Below are 20,511 nucleotides of genomic sequence, written 5' to 3' on the forward strand. Positions count from 1 at the left end.
GATTAAAAATGAATTGATCGAAAGTAGTGAATCTATATCAAGAACCCCTATTCTATGTATGACGCTATCTGTGACGACTATATTTTGTGGCGCTAGTTCCGTGACGTTTGTCTTAGCATTTTACTGTAGAGAAAAAAAGTAATACAACGCCAGTAAAGAAGATTCTCTTTAAAAACATAAATTTTCGTTGATTTAGAACCGGAGATATTGTGACGTTTATAAATTTGAATTTTTTTTGTATGTACATCAACCTATTGGTTATTAGCGCCGCTCGGTATTGCAATTTTTTTTAAATTTTGGATACTTAAGTAATATATACTGATTTTGACATACATAGATTTTTATATACATAAATCTGATAAACTAAGTACATTGGTTAATAGAAGCATTGACTATTACACATTTATTTGTACACGCACTGATGTTTATATTTGGTTGTATATTCTATTGATTTTAAAAAACTTAAAACTGACGAATAGACATAGTTTTCTTCTAGACACTCGCGTAATTCAGTTTTTGAAATAGTAACATCGAGACATATAAAAAGGGCTAACGCAAAAGGGCTAAGGGAATAAAAAAATAACTTTCTGTATGCTGATGCATCATACGATGAGTTATTTTAAATGTTTATAAGCCTAAAATCGCAGTATTGTGTTTTACTTTTCCATATAATTTACCAGTCTTTACCCTTAGTATTGAAAATAAAATAGCGATCTAACATTGTTTATATATTTGCATTTTAATCTTTTGCATATTTTGTTTATTATATATTGTTATCACATAAGTTAACAGTTAACGTTTGTCTACAGTTATTATAGACAAATATCAAGTAAATGCTTTAACTTTCTTCATAAAAATTTCCAATACTTCTCAGTGCAATTTGACTACAATCTAAACAATTTGGTATTGAAAAATATGTCCATATATCCAAATCAAAGACGGAATTATAATATAATTAATACGATTTTAGGTGAAACTATAAAATTCGATTCTTAATATATCTAAGTGTTTTTTTATGTACTAATTGAACGTTTTTATTCTGATTTACATACCTACTTTCGCTTTTTGCTACGAGTGTGCTTTCTATTTGCGTATTTTCGCCCGTTTGAGATACTGCAATTAGACAGAATATTAAATTCGTGATAGATATCGTAGCGGAACATGTAATCTTGTATTTAGCAAATTTACAACAACGATGATTATACGCAAGAGTTAACAGTATTATTTTGGGGTATTTAGAATACCTTTTCCTGTCCGGAATAAACCAATACCAATAACGGACGTCGCGTTTATTGGTTTAGTTCAAAGGTCAAATTAGTTAGGTGAAATATAAGTAAATAAATAACTGTATAAATAAATATATAACGATTTGAATAAAACGAGAACATTTATGGTTCTAGCATAAGATAATTAATAGATCCAATATGGCAAATATAACAGGTCAGTGTAAATTGTACTATAATCCACCAAAAATACAGATAAAAAAAAACTGAAAAAGTGTTTAGAGAAATTGAAAGAACATACATTGACAGAGTAGCTTTAGCAGAAACAAAAAAGAAAGGGAAAATCACTGAAGAAACATTTCAATGACTTGTACAAAGACAAAGTACCAAACTCAGATAAAAGTGATGTTGTATACAAACTTAGTTGTTTAGGCTGTGAAGGTTCTTATATAGGTCACACCTCCCAAAAAATTTCCAGACGTTTGAGTAATCACAAGAGTATCATTAGGTTACATCCTGATAGATGTTCCCTAGCCACACATGCTAACACAACAGGCCACTCTTTCGATTTTCCTAATGTAAAAATCCTATCCACGGAGAGCAATTATTCAAAAAGATTGTTTCTCGAGATGGCTTTCATTTTCCAAGAGAAAGAAACCATTAATAAAAAGACAGATACCAACAATTTGAGTAACTTATACTCATTATTATTAACTTTAGATAACCACAAATCTACTAATAAAGGCAATTCATCGTCAACAATATAAGTTTCGTTACATATGAGTTATATAATATATCTTCTACTTCATAAAATAAGTCTTTTTGCCTCTTCTTTGTCAGAAAATTCAGCGCCTATCAGGTATACTATTACCTTTACAGTGTTATCATTCTAAGATCTAACGTTGTGTCGTTTTAAGTTGGTAGTAATAATATCCACAAGGAAACTAAGTTCCTGTAGATGGCTGTATACCATGTATCACAAATTTTTTTTATTTAAAATCCTCTATAAAAGGTATAGAATTAAAACACCCAATCGGGCTATATCACAAAATGTTTTCGGAATCTATATTCCATCATCAGTGTGTCTAGGTGTACATGTTTTGAGCCACTAAATAATATTTGGGCAAAAACCTGTTAAATGTTTAAATTAATTTAAATTTAGGTTACATTATTCGATCTTATATGTTATGATGTTAAAGTTACAAGTGGAATTGATGACATTGCAACGTAAGACTCTACATGAGGTTGCTGGTCCTGAGACAAAGTGTCTACGAGAACTTGTTGAGTTGAGTTGCTATCAAGTCTGCTACTTGGGATGTACCAACTTAGGCAAGACGACGTCTGAAGATATTCGGGTTAGTAAATGCTTAAGAGAGGGATGTTTCTTATCGCGGCTAATTTTTTAAACATATCACGAAGACGCAGTCAAAATATGACGACAGAAATGTAACCAAATGGGAATAACGGTGGGTCATGACACAATATACTCTCTTCTGTTTATGGACGATCAAGTACTGATATTTGCTGATACTGAAGAATCAAGCTATATGCTAAGGAAACTGTTATGGGGAATCTGAGGAATTGGGATTAAAAATAAATGTATATACCTAAGACCAAATATATTGTTATTGGCGATGAAAATAAGCTATGTAGATCTTATAAGACATTAAAAACAAAATTGAAGAAGGACGAAGCCGATTCGCCGATTAAATTCAATCCTCTGAGCCATAAAGTAACAAATAAAACATAAAAATCCATTTACAAAACCATTGTTAAAAGCATCATCATTATCAACAGCTATTCCATCTATCTGGTCTGCCTTTACTTCTCTTATTTGCTCTTGATCGCCATTGAATAATTCGCTTTGTCCAACGGTTGTCTTTCATTCTTTCTATGTGTCCTGCCCAGTACCATTTTAACATGGCAATCGTTTGATTACATCTGTAATTTTTGTTCGTCTTCTTATTTCTTCATCAGACTTGCGATTGCTGAACTTAATGTAAGCATTAAACATTAAGTTCAGCTGTTGAAAGCATAGGTTCCTACATATGGCTTAGAAATTTGGGAAGTTGAAAAGAAAAATACAGACAGATTGCTATCCCTAGAAATGAAGTACTGGAGACGAAGCGCCAAGATTTCAAGGCTACACTATGTTAGAAATGATGGCATTAGAAGAATTATAAATGTAGATAGTAATATAATAGAAAAAATAGAAAATAAAAGACTGATGTGTACGACCATTTAGGACGAATGAATGACACTAGTTGGCCAAAAATAAATGGATTCTTTTTTGGATCCCAGTAGAAGAAAGGAAACGAAGTCGGCCACCCAGAAACTGGAAAGCAGATCTCAAAGAAGCAATGGAGAAGAGAGGCTTTCATGAAGGTAACTGGCAAGACAAAAACTTTTAGAACAGCTGCTTTGATAAGTGGCGATGATGATTTTTAAGCTTTTAACCAATGGAGATGATAACTGAAAAAAGATATTTTTCATATGCTTGGTGACATGCACTTACGTTATTGGTTTGTTAAAGATATAACGACACTTTCAAATGTTTTAATCTTTTTCAATAAAGTAACGGCAGGCATCCAGGTTTTTAGAATTATGTTAAAAATGATGTTTTTTCTGTTTTGGTATTAATTTATAAAAAAAAGCTATTCGCGGCTTCTTCAAGATAATAACCGCTCTACTTACCAGGATACTGCACCGAAGAAAAGAAATTCTCTACTTTTCATTAAAAATTTAAATGATCTGACATACGAAGTAGATAAGCTACCATGCGGTCCATATGTATGGAATAAATTCATTTTTAGCGTTATTATGTACTATGTGAAAAAAACCTGAAACAGGTCGATTTTTATTTTTAAATTGACAATTTACAGTATAACAATATTATCCCCCCAGCAGCCCCTTTAAATTATAAGCAACCCCTCGAAAATTTTAAATAACAAAGGGCGTCGCGTGGCACCTTGTTAGAAAGCAATATAAAGTTTTTTGAAAATAAAAGTGAAACTGGAACAAACCATGAAGTGGAAATATCCAGGAGTGGCTAGTATACCTGTTGAATACAAAGCACGTGGTGTTCGTGTGTATTCAGGTATAAAAAATGCTTATTAAAAGCTTAAAATTTTTATTGTAAAGAAGATCTTTTCGGAATTAAATCACTCCATCATCAGTTTACTAAAAAAAGGGAGTAAAAATACCAATATTAAAAAACAAGTAAGTTAAAATTTAAATATATAGAAAGAACTATAAGTTCTTTCTATATATTTAAATTTTAACTTATTTGTTTTTTAATATTGGTATTTTTACTCTCTCTTTTAGTAAACTGATGATGGAATGATTTAATTCCGAAAAGATCTTCTTTACAATAAAAATTTTAAGAAGCTTTTAATAAGCATTTTTTATACCTTAATACACACGAACACCACGTGCTTTGAAAGTTTTTTGAGTTTGTGCAATGATAACTGAGAAAATTAATTTTTACAATTAAATTAAATGTTCAACTTGACCACCATTATTAACTTCTTGATAATAACCGAGGCGATTTTGGAATTCTCGTACAACATTTTGTATGAACTCGAGGGTTATTTTGTTAATTTCTTCCGTTATCCTAACTTTTAAATCAGCAATATTGCCTGGTATATTAAAATATACTTTAGAAATAATCAGGTATTTTCGTATCTGTTCTGCTAAATATAGGGAAAAAACTTTGAAGATAATAAAATATTAGCATATATTAGTCAAAAAGCCAAATAAACAATTGGTATGAATCTAGTAGGCTGCTGTCATTTAGCTATTTAAAGTTACTAAAAGACGTCAGTATAATATTTGTGCGCGTATTAAATTTAATTATGCCTCACTTGTCCGAGACAAAAAGAATAGACATTTTAATTATGATTGGTTGTGATAATAAAACAAGTACTCAAAAGGAGGTTTCTGAAATGTTTATAATAAATACCCTCAACTTTCAACAAGTTTTGCTACAGTCTACAGTTAGCAAAATTTAACAGAAGTTTCGTTATACTGGACATGTAAAAAAATATTGAAAAACCAAGTAGAAATGTTAAATTTACTGATGAAAAAAAGTTAGATGTACTTCTAGAGATTGAGGAAAATCCACATAAGACAACTCGAGAATTTGCCGCCGTCAATAATGTAAGTAAATCATCTATTTTGAGAGCTTTGCATAAAGAAAAATACCACCCTCACAAATTTCAGTTGGTTCAGGAGTTAAATCAAGATAATCCTGATAAAAGGCAAGAATTCTGTGAAATAATGATGGACAGAATGAACGCCAATTTGTAGTTCATAAACAAAATAGTTTTTCTGGTGAAGCGACGTTTCATTTAAACGGAACGGTTAACAAACAGAACTGTAGATATTGGAGCAGAGAAAATCTCCACTGGGTGTGTGAGACTCACACGCAATATTCTAAAAAATTAACGTTTGGGCTAGTATCATTAATATACAATAAAATTATATTGGTCCTTATTTTTTTGAGGACACACTTGATGGTGAGGTTTATCTAGATTTTTTTATTAACTTTTTAGTGTCTTTATTACGAGGATTTTTTCCTGATGTTAATCATCCAAATGAGATAGACCGATCTATTTACTACCAACAAGACGGAGCTCCACCGCATTTTGCACATATAGTTAGAAATTGTTTAAACGAGGTTTTTCCCAATAGGTGGATTGGAAGTCGTGGACGATCGAATGGCCGGCTAGATCCCCCGATTTGACTCCTCTCGATTACTTCTTATGGGGTTATTTAAAATCTAAAGTATATTTTCATAGATCAAACAGTATTGCTGATTTAAAAGTTAGGATAACGGAAGAAATTAACAAAATAATCCCCGAGGTCGTACAAAATGTTGTACGAGAATTCCAAAATCGCCTCGGTTATTGTCAAGAAGAGAATGGTGGTCATTTTGAACATTTAATTTATTTGTAAAGTACATTGAAAAATGCATTCTAAATATTATGTGACATTATCTTCATTCAACCTAAAGTTTTGTAATAGAGACATTATCAAAATGTTACATCTTAAAAATTAATTTTCTCAGTTATGATTGCACCAAACTTTATATTGCTGAACAGAGGACTAAAATCCCTTTCTAACAAGGTGCCATACGACCCCTTTGGAATTTAAAATTTTTGAGGGGGTGCTTTTAATTGAAAGGGGGTGCTGGAGAGGTATATTTTCATACTGTAAATTGTCAATTTAAAAATAAAAATCAACCTCTTTCAGGTTTTGTCACATAGTACATAATAACGCTAAAAATGAATTTATTCCATACATATGGACCGCATGGTATATGCCAGAGATCTATTACAAGGAATTTTGTTACAATTATTTAAGTATTATTTTGCACTTTACCAAATTAGACTTTTACAAAAAACATTTATATAGATACTAAAAACGTATTCAGCCACATTGATTTTAATATACATCAAAATTGTGAATTAATTTCGTGCATGCTATTCCTACTTGTTTGTAGTGTAGGCATGCTACCATCTACTTCATAACAATATCTACTATTTCCAACATGTGTATTATCGTTTAATAACTACCCTTACAAACTAAATCTGTGATGTCAAATGTCTACGTCAATTGTGTCAAAATTACTAGTATCATGCTGTTACGATGTTAGGTCCATTTCCAAACCAGGTTTCTGGGTCCTAGAAAAAATATTTTAAAATTCTTACCTTATTTTTTGTAGGATTTCCAGATACAAAAAAAGTTAAACAATAAAAACGTTTTATTAAAGTTCCTGAAAAAGTGATGAATGTTTACGCACTTGAGTATAAATAAGTATTTTTATCTTTTATTGTCTCATCTTTGTTAATTGTTTTTGCGAATATTTGTATTTGTGAAAGCAATTCGATTTATTAATTCAACAATTTATGTTTTATGAATTTAAATATACAAAGACTTGTACAAATTGTCAGTATAATGTTAAAAAACAAGAGCTTTAATTATAAAATTGAATAACTGCAATATTAACATTTGATAGAGTTGAAGTATGTGTTAAAAGTTTTTTTTATTGTTACATTGCATGTTTACACAGTGTAATAAGTAAATAGTCTGTAAGTAAATTAACGTGATTTAGGTACCGTCCAGTGACGGTTCTCTAAGTATTATTGCGGTAGGTCTTCTGGCCATACCCTCTTCAATCTTCTTTCGGCAACTGGTTGGGTGAAAAAATTATTTATCAGTTCGTTGTTGTGATCAGTGGTCCGATTTTTATATTTTATTGAGTTATTCTTTATTATCTCCTTAATAATGGGGTGTGACATAGGTGTATTAGGTGTCATAATATCAAATAAAGGAACAACGGAGGAAGATATAAAAAATAGACTAGGACAAACAAGAGACTGCATACGAAAATTGAACCCGGTACTATGGGATAAGAACATCAGCATGAAAACAAAGAAAAAAATATATAATATCATGACAAGAAGTATCCTCACTTATGGGTGTGAAAATTGGACAATAAATAAGAAAACCAAAAACAAAATAAGAGCAACAGAGATGGAATTCCTAAGGAGAAGCTGCAGAGTAACAAGAAGAGATAGAATAAATAACATGGAGATTAAGAGGAGAATGGGAATGAACTCCGACATAATAGACTACATCGAACAGAAGAGGTTAACCTGGTACGGACATGTCGGAAGAGCAGACCAAAATCGGTGGATAAATAGAATAACAGAGTCGAGCCCGATAGGAAGAAGAAAGAGAGGCAGACCCCGAAGATCTTTCAGAGATGAAGTGGACGAAGCAATGAGTAGAAGAAACCTACAGGAAGGGGACTGTCTAAACAGGAAAAATTGGAGAAAACGGTTGAGTAAAGGAATACAGTGAAAACTGTGGAAATCCTTGTATATATAATAATGGGGTGTCCAGATCATTGTGAAATGTTTGGTTAGATGCATACCATGGCATCCATTACTTATCATACGGAGTATTTTAGATTGGAATGTTTGAAGTATCTTCGTATTTGAAGGTTTACTACAGCCCCCTAGTTCTATTCCATATGCCCAATCTGGTATGAGTATAGCTTTGTACAGAAGTAGTTTATTTTCAAGAGATAACTGAGACCTTTTGTTGAACAGCCAGTTCATATTTTTTAGTTTAAGATCTAGTTGTTTCCGTTTAGTTTTAATGTGCGTTGTCCATGTAAGTTTTTCATCCAGGTGCAATCCCAAGTATTTGACAACTGGTTTTATAGGAATGGGAGTATTATTAATATAAACTTGTGGACATGTAGATTTTCTTGTTGTAAAAGTAATTTGTACTGATTTGCTAGCATTAACACTGATCTTCCATCGCTTAAACCAGTTTTGTAATTGGACTAAATGATTTGTACTTTTTGTGATGCTACATTATGGTCGATATACACTGTCAAGAGTCCCGCGTCATCGGCAAAAGTAGCTAAAAAGGTATCATTGCTGGTTGGAACGTCTGCTGTAAATATTAGATACAGACTACCCTGAGGTACGCCAGATTGTATGATGGTAATTTGAGAAGCTGTCTTCAATTTTGACTTGAAAGTAACGGTCAGTAAGATATGATTTTAGTAGAAAATATAGTTGGTCTGTTAGGTGTAATTTCAGTTTGTAGAGTAGATCTTTATGTCATACTTTATCAAATACCTGTTGTATATCTAGAAACACTCCAGCGCAAAACTTTTTCTCTTCGAGAATTGTTTTAATTATATTTACTATTCTGTGGCATTGTTGGATGGTTAAGTGTTCACGTCTAAATCTGAGTTGGTGTTATGGTATAATTTCGTTTATGAGAACAACTTACTCGATTTTATGTAATAGTAACCTTTCTTATACTGTCGACATTATTGGGAGTAGACATATTAATTTCCTTGCGTTGCGGGCTTACCAGGTTTCGGAATCATAGTAACTTGAGCAAAATTCCATTGAATTGGAAAGTATCGAAGACGTAGTATATTATTGTTAATAATGCCACTACTTTTCTCGGTAGCTTCTGAAGTAATTCTCCTGTTATCAAAGCATAGCAGGAGCTTTCTTTGGGTTTAGCGTTTTTATTTGTTGTCGAACCTCTGTCAGAGTAAATGTCAGAGGAAGAGATAGTTGACATGGACTTTCGAGATATATTATTATATCATCATTTTCATCGTTATTAGTATCTGGTGCTGCGAATACAGTCGCAAGATGCTCTGCGAATACTATTGTTTTTCTGCGTTTGTGCGGGTCCAGGTTATATCTGTTTTTCTCAAAGGTGAATTTGTGTAGCTTTCCATATAGAGTGGTGTTCATGTGAGAGGTTTGAAACATAAAACTGGAAAGAGTCGTTTTTTCTTCATGTAATGCTCTATTTAGTCTATGACTTAACCTGTTAAGGTATGTTTTATTTAGTAGATTTCTCGTTTATTACCAAATGCGTCGAGCTCTTCTTTTTTCTGCTAAAAGTTTTCTTATATGGAGGGGGATATTATGGTTTTCTCGCACACTTCTTTGGCGCTGTGGTGTTGCTTCCCATCCTGTTGTTTGTAAAACAATTCTTAAATGGCCTACTGCTTTTTCTACATCTTGATTTTCTTGTATCCTAATATCTAATCTAATCTTTGTATTTACAGAATTTTGGAAAACATCCCAGTTTGTTTCTTTAGTCGTGAGTTTTGGTGGTGATGTTCTCCATGTTATGTGTGTACTTAAAGTTATTATTATTGTGCTGTGATCTGATGTTTGACAAATCGAAGTTTGACTCACTCTATTGCACTATTATTGATGTCAGCTAGCTCTTAGGCAGGACATTTCGATAAAGGGTATTAATACTGATATGATCCAAGATAGACACTTATGGAGAAATGTAGTTAGGGAAGCCGAACCCTCATAGGGATAAAGGCAAAGAGAATGATGCAGTCATAGCGATTATTGCACTTATTATTGCATTATTCCTGCAAGTATATTATTAATTCATTTACAATTAAATTTACAATTGATTTTTTTTTCCATAAAATAACGCTCGAAAGAAATAGTGTGTTCGTAATATTTTTTCCAGTTCTCATTGGAATATTTGGAGAAGAATTTATCACAATATTTATCAACGTTTTGAAATTTAAAGTCTACGTTTTTGTCTACTTTCTTCTTCTTCTAGTGCCGACTCCACTTATAAAGGCTGGCTATAACCATTGCAAATTCGTCTCTATCTTCTGCCTTTGGTAAAAGTATCTGTGCGTTTAACCCGATACAGCCGCGAATCTTTTTCAGCCAGGATATTTGTTGTCTACCAGGACCCCTTTCTCCTTCGATGTTACCCTTCATAATCAGCTGCAACAACTCGTACTATTTATTCATTTCTCTCAAAAGTTCTCTGTCTCTTCCCATTCTGTGCAACACCATTTCGTTCGTAATATTATCGGTCCATGTTATTTTCAAAATTCTTCTAAAAAGCCACATCTTAAAAGCTTCCAGTCCAACTTTCTCATTAATTCAACATTAACAGTCCAAGCTTCGGCACCATAAAGAAGAATAGAGTGGATATAACATTTTACCACCCGATATTGGATTTGCAAATTAAGTCTTTGGTTACTCATCTTCAAAAAGTCTGCTCTTGATCGAATTTCTGATTTCGTATTTAGTTCTTCAATAATCCAGACTCTTAAGTACTAAATTTTGTCCACTTGTTCAATATCTTCAGTTTTATCTGGATCCTTGTTATGACTTTATCCCTCTTACTGATAACCATGATTTTTGTTTTCTTTATGTTTGTGTAAACAGCTCTTCGGAGTATATATTAAACAATAATGGTGAAATTTCACAGCCTTGTCTTGCATCTTTACTTATCTGTTGCTCATCCGTACTATTTTCATCTAATGTTACCACAGCCTGTTGCTTTCAATAGAGAGTTCTCGCTCTGTTAATATTATTTTTGTCAAGTTCTTTTCGCTTTAGACATTCCATGAGAATGTTTACTTTGTCGCAAGCTTTTTTATAGTCTATAATTGCGACGAAAAGATCTTTTTGTTGGTCTTGACATTTTTGAGCAAGAATTGTGAACCTATACAGATCTTCTACTGTTTCGAAGCCATTACGAAAGCCAAACTGTCTATAAATCATATCCGCTTCATACTTTCTGAATATCCTTGCATTTATAACCTTTAAAAATGTTCAATGTTAAAAAAATTCAATAATTGTGACATTAAACTGATCAATCCATAGTCATGACAGTGTTTGGGATTCTTGGTTTTTGGTAGCAGAACAAAGGTCGATAGTTGCCATTCTGTAGGTATCTCACCGGATTCGTATTAGGTGTTAAAGAGGATAGTTGTTGCCCTTAAATTGTCTTCATCTATAAGTTTAATCAGCTCGATGTAAACTTTATCTGGCCCAGGGGCTCTGCCAGATTTTGAGTTGTTTATAGCATGTTGGACTTCAGATTTTAATATTATTGGAGCTTTCTTGCTATCACTTTACATTGGTTCTGTTCTTGTGTCCATGAAAAGATCTTCAATGTATTTAGTTTATACCTTTTTTATTTTAATTGGGTTATTAACAGGCTTATTGTTTTTGTCAATTAACTGGTTAGGTGTGTTTGTTCGTTTGTTTTTCAGATAATTCTCTGACTTTTTTATGTGAATTATAATGATCATGTTTTTTCTGTAATTTCTCCATTTCAATGCGTATTTGCATCATCCATTTTTCCTAAGCCTCTTTTATTTTGTTTCTTATTAATTTATGTTTTTCTTTGTATTGATCCGGGTTTTTGTTTCAATATTTTCTTCTTTGCTCTATGATTTCCAGTATTTCTTGAATCATCCAAGGTTTTCGGATTGCTTCTTTCTTTTGTAGAGTTTCGTTCTGTGTCTTTATAATAGAATCTTTGATTTTGCTCCACATAATGTTCACATTCTCAGTGTTTTTCGTTTCTAATGTTAATCTTTTCATTTCTTGGTTTATAAAATTTGAAGCCTCAGCACGTAATGTGTTTATCTTGAGCAACTGAGTATTCACCTTAGAACTTTTGGATTTTATTACCTTTTTTACCCTCAAATTCATTTTTGAGCTATTACCTTATAACGAAATTTCTAAACCTTAGATTGGTTAATATAAAAGCGATCTAATTTCTAATGCAATTTTGTTAATTATCCTGTGGTGACCTCCAGGTATAGTCTACGGGGTGGTAATCGAAACCATGTGTTCATAATCGCCAGGTTTTCTTGCTTTTGTCTACCACATATGGTTTTACAATTTGCCCACACTAATTCAATTGGATTTAAGTCTGGTGGTAGGGGGGTAGATTTAAGACAAAGTGACTTACATCTTTTTTTTTATCTGATCTATCTCATAAGTTTTATATCTCGGTTTGTGAATTTTTATTATGCTATGTAATTCTGCCTATATCATTTCTTCTGAAAAAGGAATATGACGCTGTGTTAACTTCTCCCTCATTTCGTCTTTTCTATACCCCTTAGTGTTACTTTTTTAAACTTGGGCGTTATGGTATGGTGCATTATATGGTGCATCTATAAACAATATACTATAGGCTGGTATCTCAGGAATAAGTTTTTCATGAATCTATTTTTTATAATTATCATAGTTTACTTCGCTTTGAACACTGGCTTGTGGAAACTTTCGGTGGTATTGTTTCCCCAGATTTTTTCATGCGTATCGAAGTTTTATCCATGTAAATTATGGATCGAAGTTTTTTCCTATGATGTTTAATATTCCTAAGAAAATTTCTCCGAAGCAATTTTTCCAGTAAAATTTTTCTGTTATTCATCGCTTTTCTCCATCGAAATTCCATATCCCTTATGTCTTCTCTGAAAGTTTCATGTGACCCTGTATAAATTTTGTCTTCACTAAATCTTTGGTTGTATGTCGCAAGGAAGGAACTCGTTTGTCCGTGACATAAAAATTTATTATTATACGACGAAGTAAGCCTCTGTCAAAATCGTCCCTGGAAGTTGATTTTTGTGGCAAATTCATTCTTTTGTTGTGAATCGCGGAAAATGATGTATAAGCATCTTCTTCTATATTTTTTATTTTACAAGAGATCCGTTTTATAGTGCCTAAGATTCTTGCTTTATAAGAACAATTACGTTATTATTATTATATTACCTTCATCTTATGCCCAGACAGGACTTTGCCTTCTAATCTTGATTAAAAATCCATGTTAATAATTTAAAAAGAATCTTAAAACAAATCAATCACAATAACAACTCTTTCAATACAGGTAAAATAAAATGTCGCGAACTATACAATCACTTCGTTTTTAGAGATCACGAAATAATAATGATAAATTTTGTTGCTGTTCACTGCGTAATTGAGGTGGAGCTTAATGTCAAAAACCAAGTTTCAACCTTTTTTTGAAAAATTGTACGTATAAAATATCAAACTTAATAATAAACTTACCTTGCATACAGCTGGAGGAAGGTTATATGAGTGATACATGAAGATGCTAATTGAGAAATAGGGTGCCAAACATGCTGTTAATGATAGTGATGGTGAAATGCATTAGCTAGATAGATGTCACAAAATGTTAACATACACAAAGTAGGGAACAATCAAAATAAATAAAAATAAAACACATTTCTTCAGAAAAATACAATCTATTTAAAACAATTGTACAATGTTCATACAATAATCAGACATTTTTGAATTTATCTTTTCTTTCTAATCGTCACGTAAATTGTGACATGTACCTAGATTAATGCAAGAAGCATTTTAAATAAATAAATAAATTATAAATAAATAAATACTACTGGCTACATTTTTTTCTATGCTTGATTTACTAAATGAGGTTTGTATTAAGAAAGTTTTTTTATGATACAGAAACTTAAAAAAAATTTAAGCGAGAGAAGCGAAAGACATTACTACAGTTCTACTGCTTGGCATTTTTAATTGTAAATATTTTATTTTTTACGGTAAAATTTAGACCTGGTAAATGTTTTTGACAAGTATATTACGATGTTTAAATTTCTATTAAAGATGCCAAACAATGATGTACAAAAACTATAAAACATCCTAAGTCCATCATGTCAAACCTCCTTTGTACAGTTCCAGAAATGGTCTTTTAAACAGAAGAAAATAAAGTCTCTACCCTACTCCACATCCACTACCTATCTGATTTTGTTAGCAACTTTATGATGGCGGTGGTGTTTCCTAGATTTTTTGGCCTTCTTAGTATGCTTTAATTTTTTGGACTCACGTGATCTCTTCGCTTCGATGACATCCTCTAGGCCGGTTTCATCGTCGTCGTCATCGTCGTCATCATCGTCATCGTCATCGTCGTCATCGTCATCGTCATCGTCAACTAAGTCACTAACAGGATCGTCATCGTCATCGTCATCGTCGTCATCGTCATCGTCATCGTCGTCATCGTCAGTGGTAGCGGGCACCGGTTGTACTATAATTGGTTCAACAGAATTTTCTACCGGTTGTGCCACCGCCACTGGTTCTTTGACGACGATGACTGAGTCAGAGTCTTGTGATACGCCTGTTTCGTCCGTACCAGTTGCACCTTCCGCATCTCCTGCTGCAATTTCTTGAGCGTCCAATTCTTCGCTTGGGTTTACCTCAGCACCTGTCTCACCGACATCTACAGGCTCTGAAGGTGCCACAGGTACTGCTTCAATTGGCTCGATCGGTTGCGGTTGGGGTTGAGCTACCTGGATAGGTTCATCGTCGTCATCATCGTCGTCGTCATCATCATCGTCTCCTGAAATAATACATTAATCTTAAAATAAGACAAGATTTTAAAAACATAAATATGATTTTAGATGTAATGGAATGCATAATCAGTAACTATTAATCGACTATGAATGAGAAGTAGGTACTAATTACCAAATGGAGGATTACCAAAAAAAAACTTATAACTTGCGGAAAAAAAGAAAAAAAAGTCGAGCTAGGATGAGTAGGAAAACTAAAGGGGGGAGGGATTTAAATGACATTACAAACTGAAAAAAGAAGGCAACAAACAAGAACCAATGATTGTAGATGGTTCGAAAGGAAATAAAATTAATCAGAGAATATCTACTAAGATCTACTTGAAAATATATTTGATATCGAGAGATGAAATATTGGATAGCCTACAATATTTTTTTAACGATTAAATAAAGTGTAAAGTTATTGGCCTGTAGAGTACATATCCATGCATATATTTTTATTAAAAACCTGTTAAAATTGTGTGACAGTATGACAAAGATAAAGGGACTAATTAGAAAATGAAATAACTTGAATAAAAAGGTATAAAGAATTTCTTACGGATACTAATATAGTTAAAAGGAATATGACATCAGAGGAAACTGTTTTTTTAAGTATCTATATTTCACAGTAATCCTTCTTCATGTAAACTAAATGTGATCGTATTTTTAAATCTGCTGCTTACCGCCTAAAATATCATCTAAAAATCCTCCAAAGTAGTCATCGTCGTCATCGTCATCGTCATCGTCGTCATCATCGGCGGGACTGTCATCATCATCGTCATCGTCGTCATCATCAACTCCTAAATCCAGATCATCATCGTCGTCGTCATCATCGTCGTCATCGTCATCGTCTCCCGATTGACGCCCTTTAACCTTAAAAATGAAAGTAGAGATAATTATTTTCATATCTAACGTTAGGCTCGGTGATTAACAATATAAAATTCTAGATAGTATCAAAACATTTGCATATGTTTAAAGGTAACAACAAGTATTAGAATAGAAATAAATCAGGCATGTACACAGAGTAAAAGTAAATGATATAATAAAAAAAAATGTAACTTGCGAATTATAGAAAAAATTATGAATGTAATATTGAATTAATTCGAAGAACACGTATTGTTTATTAGTTAATTATAGTAAACATATTAACACAAATAAACTATAAATGTAATTACGGAATAAACCAGAGATTGACAGAAACTGCAAAAATATGTAGAACAACAATGTGGTAACATGGGTAATAAATACACAAAGGAATTAAAAGCCACAAAAGTTATGGGACCAGCAGTAGATACAGCTTCTCATACACATTAAAATTGTGGACCAAGTTGTGACTGCTCAAGACGAAGACGATCTAGCATATACGTTTCGCAAACTGGAATACGAGTATACCAAAATTCTATTTAACACAGAATAAATAACCAAGAAATACATATATAACCAGCAGATTATCGTAACCAAGAAGACGCAGGCAAATAAATGGCACACTATGTGATAAACAGATCGGCAGGAACACAAAAAAAAAACTTTATGTTAATTTAGTAGACAGTATAATGGCATATGGGGCAGAAAACTAGGTAATAAACCAAAGCATAAGAGCATAATTAAAGCACCGGAAATGGATTTGACGAGAAGAAGCTCTAGATTAACGAGACTGAATAGAAATGTACAGATAAAACAAAGGATATCACCGGAACAATACATAATGAGATATATAAAAGAACGGAGGAGCGTAAAGGTCGAATTTGGTACGGACACGTAAGAAAACCAGGTCAATTGAGATGGATATCGAAAATCTCGGAATATAGTCCAATAAGAAGACAAAGGAGAGATATATTATCCAGATTTGGAAAGCGAACAAAGCCATGGAAACATGGAATCTCAGGGAAGGAGAATGTGAATTAAAAATGCGTAATAAGTAGAAGCGTAAGAGGAATAGGAGGAGCGCCTACAATAAAAAATGATTTTATATTATATTAAAGACTTGTTACACTAAAGACAATACAGCAAAACAAAACATTTCTTTTAAAAATGGGCCTTTAGACGACTATTTTAAAGGTATCCTATATGTACGAGAGATTTCTGTTTATATTTCTGGCCTAACAAAGAACAAAATGAGTATTTATAGTCGGAAATGGCTTTATTGCTTTTCAAAATATTCTCCATAAAAATAAATATACTTTTGTATGCGTTTGAACCAATTTTCAAAGCACTTTTTTTAACTATGATTAAAGTAACTCCAAAATAAGGATTTTGAACGCTTCAACCGCTTCTTCGAGCATCGAAAATCGTTAACCACGCAATTTATTTTTGACAACCCGTTAATTTGATATTTTGACCGGTCAAAAGCTCCGTTGTGTGTGCTGATGACTGTGAACTTGCATTGCCGTGGTTAAGAATGATTCGCATATTCTTATTCTTTTTCCGAATTTCACTGAAAACTTCTGAAAAATAAATGGTTGTATACTATTCAGAATTGACCGGCCTACGTTCTTGTAACGGAACTGTAGCTACATGACCATTTATACCAAAGACACAAGCAACCATTTGTTTCGATGTGCTTCTTCCACGAACAACTTTTGTTGAATTTGGTTCATCTTGGAACACCCATACGGTCGATTGCTGTTTTGTTTCGGGCGCATATATGTGTAGGACCATGTTTCGTCACCTGCGTAGATATTATACACAGCAGTTGATGCACTGCGATCCTCTTTCTTCTCCTTGCACCAATTGACATGAGCCTCTTTTTGACCTTTGGTCAGATTATGTGGGATTCAACGTGAACAAATCTTTTTTGCAGCCAAATGATCATGCAATATATTATTGACGCTTGTCATACTAATGCCCAAGGATGCCTCAATATCACGGTATGTCACATGACGATCTTGCTCTATCAGTTCACAGTTTACGTTGCTAAAGGTGCTTGATCGCCGTATAAAGATTTAAGTTCATCGATTGTCTCTTGTCGTGATAATCTACATCGAAAATTATAATAAATTATCGCATGAAAATTTTCACGGTTTAATTCCAGTTTTTGGGCGAGACAAATTTTTTAAGCCACTGTAGACAACACAAATATTGTTCATACGTCAAAACGTTCTGAGTGCGCATATGCTTAAAAATGTCAAACTTTCCAGTGCAAGTGTCAGATGTCAGTTTTCAGTGCTCAGTGTTGCCTAGGCCTGAAATATAAATAGCAACCATCGTAAATGGGGTAAACGCTAAAGCCTTGAAAAAAATCTAGTATGTATATATATATGATAAAAGATAGTACGAATGTTCTAAACACCATTATAAATGAAATGTAAAAACTTCCCATGAATCCCACATCTCCAAAAAATTATTCAAGGTCAAAGGTCGCAAATATGGTTTTTTTTGCTTTTTTCAGCCAAACGGTAAGTCAAAAAAATCTAACAAAAATTGTAGATTACACCGGAAAATCTCCTCAACAAATTTTTTGAAATTGTAAGTAAAACGGATGTAATACAATACAAAATGCAACTGCAAAAACGTTAAATTGTTTTGCTCATTAGCATGTACCAGTTGTCAGTTGTCAAGGTCAAGGTAATCTAATGTTGAATCACCATCAGACGAAAGTTCGTACGCTATCAGCGAGGAAACATCTGATGGATCGCTACTAGGACAATTTACTTGCAACCAGAAGAAAAAAGAATAATAATAATAAGGAAAAGCAGAAGTGTTATATGAGTACAAATCAGACGAATCATTTTGAAAGTTCCCAAATTTCTTAGAATTCACACCGCATTCGTTATTTCTAATAGTACCGTTTTTTATTACTGAATAGTATTGAATTAACCATATTTTGCAATCCTTTCAGTCAATACTGAAATTAAATTCAGTTGGAAAACTAATCTATTGCCTTCTAGTGATTTTAAAATGCATATTGTGTAGTCAAATACACATAATATCAAAGTGGTCGCGCAACTCCCCATGATATAGTTTATAGTACATCACACCAAGTTTTCGCGCCAAAAGTTTTCAGATGTAGTCAGTCATTTCTTACAAGGGTGCGGTACAACTTTTTGCAAGTTTTAGTCATTTTATACCATTTTTGAACACAAAGTTTTTAATTTTTTTTATAGAATTGTTAGATAGTTAATTCAGATACATTTAGTAAGTATAAAATTAAAATTAGAATAACAAATCAATTTTTAAACGGACGTTGCTTTTAGGCAACTTTATATCATCACGCCATGGTACTATCACAGGTTAGTGTAAACAGATTTTAAGGAAATAGGAATAGTAGAAATGAAAATATTATTATAAGATAAGTACCAGATGATTCTGACGATAGTGAGTTAGATGAAGATGATGCTATTAATAAAGATATATCTATAAGTACATTCTTTTCAGACTCTTGTCGCGAGTAACATTTCCAATATAAATATTTTCTTAGGACTAAAACGCTTAAGATGAAGGGGATGACATTCTTTCTACTGAGACATCTTCGAATTCTAGAGATAGTCAGTTAAAAGTATCTTACAAATGGAAAGCCTGTAAAACAAAAAATTTATTACCTTTTCCGAAATGGAAAGATAATGTACCTAGAGCAAAAGAGGTAAAACAGGTAATAGAATACTTTGACGATGAGTTGATTGAAATTTTGATTAAGAAGTCTAATAAATATTGTATTCTAGAAAGAAAATCCAAATAAACCACTCGCAGTAACAAAAACTAATGTGGAACAATGTATTGGTATGTCAATATATAAATTACCGATACAATGAATGTTCTGGAATCCAAACACGAGGATAATCCAAGTAGCTGGTGTAATGAGTCTAAACCGATTTGAGAGTATAAAACAAATTATATATGAGCGACAATTCTAAACAACCATCTAAAGTGTCTCCAGATTATGATAAATTATAATGTATGTATAATTATACAAGATAACACCGTTGATCACTACAGGGAATGAAGTACAATTCCCATTGGAGAGTTTTTATCAATCGTTAATCAATATAAATAAAATGTATGTGTTGTTTCTAAATTGCAAACCGAAAAAAAGAAGAAGTATGGGATGAAAATCTTCCTCTTGAAAAAATGGAACGAAATTTTATGCTCAACATCAGAGGACGCCTACTCTTACTCCAGTCGTCAGAGACGAAAATATCAATTTTGGAACACCAAAAAGATAAAAAAAAGATTTACTGCTCCTACCCCCGGCTTTCATCTAAAACTCCCTCTCTTAGAAGGGGGGGGGGGGCGGAAAAAATCGATTTACCAAGAATCTCTTACGCCGTAGGAAAAATGTAGCAAATAAAAAATGTAACTGAGATAATTAAAAAAAAATGTTTATTAGCTCTTTTTGTGTAGAATGAACCGTTCTCTCGGAAAAAACTCTTGAAGCAACGGGCGATTTTGAATGTCAGTTACGCGCGAAATCAATTTGAAACAAAATTTGCATCAACTCGACGGAAAAAATTTGATATCTTTTGATAAGTGTATCCTATCGACAAAAATCAAAATATGTTTCATTTGCGGCAAAATGCAAAAAATGCATACGAAAGCGGCACTCTTTACCTTTAAAACGTATATTGATTTTTATCGATAGGACACTCTAATCAAAAGATATCGATT

General features: G+C 32.6%; 1 protein-coding gene across 1 annotated transcript in view; it reads right to left on the bottom strand.

Annotated features, from left to right (window-relative positions):
* The window catches only part of ect (ectodermal), a 92,368-nt gene that overhangs the window by 30,621 nt on the left and 41,236 nt on the right, over window positions 1–20,511 (bottom strand). The window contains exons 3-4 of the mRNA XM_072541129.1: window positions 15,594–15,783; window positions 14,415–14,924 (exon numbers count right to left, since the gene is read on the bottom strand). Of these exons, the coding sequence (XP_072397230.1) occupies window positions 14,415–14,924; window positions 15,594–15,783 (700 nt within the window). The remainder of the gene's footprint in view (window positions 1–14,414; window positions 14,925–15,593; window positions 15,784–20,511) is intronic.

This window comes from Diabrotica undecimpunctata, chromosome 8, assembly GCF_040954645.1.
Source record: "Diabrotica undecimpunctata isolate CICGRU chromosome 8, icDiaUnde3, whole genome shotgun sequence".
NCBI classification, from domain to species: domain Eukaryota; kingdom Metazoa; phylum Arthropoda; class Insecta; order Coleoptera; family Chrysomelidae; genus Diabrotica; species Diabrotica undecimpunctata.